The sequence below is a fragment of the Oratosquilla oratoria genome, chromosome 16 (genome assembly GCF_046742065.1).
Source record: "Oratosquilla oratoria isolate Oo_2021 chromosome 16, ASM4674206v1, whole genome shotgun sequence".
NCBI lineage: Eukaryota > Metazoa > Arthropoda > Malacostraca > Stomatopoda > Squillidae > Oratosquilla > Oratosquilla oratoria.
In genome coordinates, this window is record NC_134792.1 from 57,591,040 (window position 1) to 57,595,484 (window position 4,445).

At 51.1% G+C, this 4,445-nt stretch overlaps 1 protein-coding gene across 4 annotated transcripts in view; it reads left to right on the top strand.

The window, feature by feature from the left end:
* Window positions 1-4,228, top strand: part of Isha (Insulator su(Hw) mRNA adaptor) — a 118,230-nt gene extending 114,002 nt beyond the window's left edge. For all 4 annotated transcript variants that reach the window (XM_076199917.1, XM_076199920.1, XM_076199918.1 and 1 more), the window contains 4 exons: window positions 167-648; window positions 798-1,100; window positions 1,325-1,504; window positions 1,780-4,228. In XM_076199917.1, the coding sequence (XP_076056032.1) occupies window positions 167-648; window positions 798-1,100; window positions 1,325-1,504; window positions 1,780-3,788 (2,974 nt within the window). In that variant the 3' untranslated portion in view covers window positions 3,789-4,228. The remainder of the gene's footprint in view (window positions 1-166; window positions 649-797; window positions 1,101-1,324; window positions 1,505-1,779) is intronic.
* The last annotated feature ends 217 nt before the right edge of the window (window positions 4,229-4,445 follow it).

Sequence of the window (4,445 nt, forward strand, 5' to 3'; positions counted from 1 at the left end):
TCTCTCTCTCTCTCTCTCTCTCTCTCTCTCTCTCTCTCTCTCTCTCACACACACACACACACACACACACACTCTCACTCTCTCTCTCTCTCTCTCTCTCTCTCTCTCTCTCTCTCTCTCTCTCTCTCTTTCTCTGTTACTAAGAGACAATGTTTCTGTCCCTCAGGAAGGAGAATGGTCTGTCTAAAGAACGGGATGACAGGCGAGAGCGACGGCGTGGCGGGCGAATATCCCGGTTCGACCGTCCGGATGAGCGGTCTCCACCGCCCCTTCCTCGCGAGGACAGCAAGATGGGCCTCGTGGAACGTCTCCGGAATCTCGCCTCTGGTGGAGACATGCGGGATTCGCGAGAACGAGACCGGGAGCGAGACCGGGACCGGGACCGCGACCGAGATCGGTATGAGCGGGACCGGCACAGAGACGACCGGGATCGAGACCGAGACCGGGACCGGGAGAGGGATCGAGACCGGGACCGAGACCGGGACCGAGACAGAGACCGGGAACGCGACCGGCGTGACTACGACAGGGACCGGGATCGTGGAGGACGCGGAGGACGCGAAAGGGACGACCGCGGAAGAGGTGGAAGAGACGACCGGGATTACCGCGACCGGGATCGAGATCACGAAGATGGCAGGGATCACGAAGAAGGTTTGTTGGTGTTTTGGCTTTTGTTGTTGAAGTCAGATATGTGCCACATAATTACATTTCCTCCTCTTCCTCTTCCTCCTCCTCCCTCTCCTCCTCATCCTCCCGACCCCACCTCCACTCCCCAGGAGTTCATGGATTTATATTTTCAGATCGATTTGGTCAAACCAACTTCGGAGGTGGCCCAATGCATGGCTTCCAACCTGGTATGCGTCCAGATGGACCAGGAATGCGTCCAGACGGACCTGGGTTCAGACCTGATGGACCCCCAGTTCCTGGAGGACCTGCTTTCAATAACTTCGGTCCCCCAGGACCAGGATATGGCCCTGGACCTCGTGGACCACCTACTGGTCCTGGTGGAATGCATGGTGGTCCGCCGTTACCTCCTCACGGTCCACCAGGAATGAGGAATGATGGTTTTGGTCCACATGGAATGGGAATGTTAGGAGGCCCCGGTTAGTCTTTTGTGTGTGCTTGTACATGTGTGCATATGTGTGTTCATGTGTGTGTGTGTTTGCATTTGTGTATGTATGCAAATGTGTGTGTATGTGTGTACATGTTTGCATATTTATGTTTGTGTGTATATTGCTTGCATGTGTCTGTGTGGGTGTCAGATATAAGGTTTTTGGCACGTAGGAGGGTGCTTATTTTCTTAACACAATTTATCTCATTTGAACAGGTTTTGGACCACGCATGGGAGGCCCCAACTTTAATGGTCCTCGAGGTCTTCTTGGACCACCACCAATACTTGGACCAATGGCCCACATGAGTGGAAGACCATCTTTAATGGGAGATGGACCAGGAGGAATGGGTGGACCAGGAGGCATGGGAGGACCAAATGGACAAGGGCCCAGGCCGGGTGAGTAAACAGTATACTTGATCTTTGATGATTTTTTCCTGTTTTGCTGTATTTTCTTATTTCGGTCATTGGTTATAGGAGGCCCAGTTTGTAATTGCATTTTATTGCTGATCCCCAACCTGAGGACAATAACAGCACACCATAAGATTTTATTCTTTTCAAATGATATATGAATGTTTAGATTTCCAAAGGCCCCTTTTGCACAAATTGTTTAATGTGAAATGCACTTGAAGGGTAGGTCAAGTTCAGGTGTTGAGACATTGTAACTTTGACAGGTATGTGGATGGACGCCCCACCAAGGTTCCCAGGCTCAGATATGAATCCAGTACCTCGTGACGGACCCCCAGGACTCCTTGATGGCCCACCTGGTACCCGAGATGGTCCTAATAGCCGTGATGGTCCCATGGGAGGTCGAGACGGGCCCATGGGAGGTCGGGACGGACCAATGGGAGGCCGTGATGGCCCCATGGGAGGTCGGGACGGGCCCATGGGAGGTCGTGATGGCCCCATGGGAGGTCGTGATGGTCCCATGGGAGGTCGTGATGGTCATATGGGCCGTGATGGACCTATGGGTCGTGATGGACGTATGGGTCGTGATGGTCCAATGGGAGGTCGTGATGGACCCATGGGAGGTCGCGATGGACCCATGGGTGGGCGTGACGGACCCATGGGAGGCCGTGACGGACCCATGGGAGGCCGTGACGGACCCATGGGAGGCCGTGACGGACCCATGGGTGGCCGTGACGGACCCATGGGAGGTCGTGATGGACCCATGGGTGGTCGTGATGGTCCTATGGGTGGTCGTGACGGTCCTATGGGTGGGCACGATGGACCCGAAGGGCGAGATGGACCCATGGGAGGGCGAGACGGACCCATGGGAGGACATGATGGACCGGGAGGGCGAGATGGACCCATGGGAAGTCGTGATGGCTCACATGGTGGAAGGGATGGACCTTATGGAGCCAGGGATGATGGATCACGTGATGGACCAAGAGATGGCCCTCATGGAAGCAGGAATGGGAAGTGGTCCAGAGCCGGATTCCAACTCATGGAGCAGGAGGAAGTGATTCCCACAGAACCAACAAGTTGGGACATGTGGTCCAAGATGACTATGAATATGCAGGTAACCTTACCCAAGAGTGATAAGCCACTTGGGGTCTTCAGGATGTTGGAGGATAAGAAAACTGAAAACAAGGGGCGGGTGTTCCAATCTCCGAAGAAGGAAACCAGGTCACCATTATCTTCAGAAAGGGAAACTAAGGAAGCTAAGGGAGGACCTGCAAGATTAGAGGATAGTCCTTCTAAGGGAGTGGAGAAGAAAGAGAGTCCCGAAGAAAAGAAACCACAGAACTTGGATGTTGATGAGGAGGCACCAAAGGGTGATAGTAAAGAAAGCTTTGATTCAGAGGTAAAAGAGGAAACCAAAATGGAAGTGGATAGTGCTGAAAGCATGGATATTGAGGAAAAGGCTTCCCCCAAACAGGAAGAAGTACCCACACCTACAGAAGACACAAATTCTGACAGTATTCAACCAGTCTCTAAGACTGAACCTACTCGGGAACCTACACCTAAACCTATTCAGGAGCCTACTCAGGAACCTGCTGCTGAACCTGCTCGGGAATCTACTCCTGAACCTGCTCGGGAATCAACTCCAGAACCTGCTCGGGAACCTACTCCTGAACCTCCTCGGGAACCTACTCCTGAACCTCCTCGGGAACCTACTCCTGAACCACCTCGGGAGCCTACTCCTGAACCTGCTCGGGAACCTACTCCTGAACCTGCTCGGGAACCTACTCCTGAACCTGCTCGGGAACCTACTCCTGAACCTGCTCGGGAACCTACTCCTGAACCTGCTCGGGAACCTACTCCTGAACCTCCACGGGAACCTACTCCTGAACCTGCTCGGGAACCCACTCCTGAACCTGCCCGCGAGCCTACCCCTGAACCTGCTTGGGAACCTACTCCTGAACCTGCCCCAGAACCTATTCCTGAACCTACTCCTGATGCCATGGAGCTGGAAGACAATAAACCTGTTGGGAAACAAGATCAGCAACTTGAAATAAGTGAGGACAAAGAACAAGAAAGCACAAGAGAGCCAGCACCTTCGTCACCTCCCGCATCATGTGAGCTGGGAGAAGCTCAGGGAGTAGATATGGAAGTTGTGGATGCTGGTGAAGATGGGATGGATAAATTAGGTGAGGTGCATGGCATGGAAGAAAATGAAGAAGATAAAACAGAAACTAACACTAAGGTTGAGGAGGGAGATGATGATGGGGATGAGTGAAGTGAGTGAACTATTTTAGGTAATAAGTATTGACAGTTCAAGTGGATGGCCAAAGCCTGAGACTCTGGAAGGTGCCTCACTGCAATGCATTACAAAACTGCAGCTAAGAAAACTCAATTCATTGAAAGAATTAATTGCAATTGCATAAGACAGTGATAATTGAATTAGATTGTGTAAGGGTGAGGCTTTTGCAGATGGGAGCACTTTCATGGATCCTGTAATTATGAAGTTGATGGGCCCATTGTTCCGTAAGCAATAGACCGACCTGCCTACCTGTGATATTATTGCATGCATTGACTGTCTGTTCTACCACAGTGTCAAGTGATTAGATATGTTTTATGTGGGCTGTGATTTCAATGCTGCAAGAAGGATTTAACTTTGAGTGTAAAGGTGATTTGAGTCAATTTTTAGATCAAAATAAATTTCTCTATTTTCTTAGAGATGGCCAATTTCATTAAACCGTTGGCTTTAAGAATGAGTTCCACTTGTAAAATAGACTTCAGTAGCCAGAGCTGACTATTCTTGGATCACAGCAAAGTTGTCAGTTATGGGTTTGTCCCAAAAGTTGAGGTATATAGAACAGGTGCCACAATATCGTTGAACTCAAGGACCAGGTAGGTCAGGTCGAACTTTGGCTTGGACTGCGGCTTCTCCTCC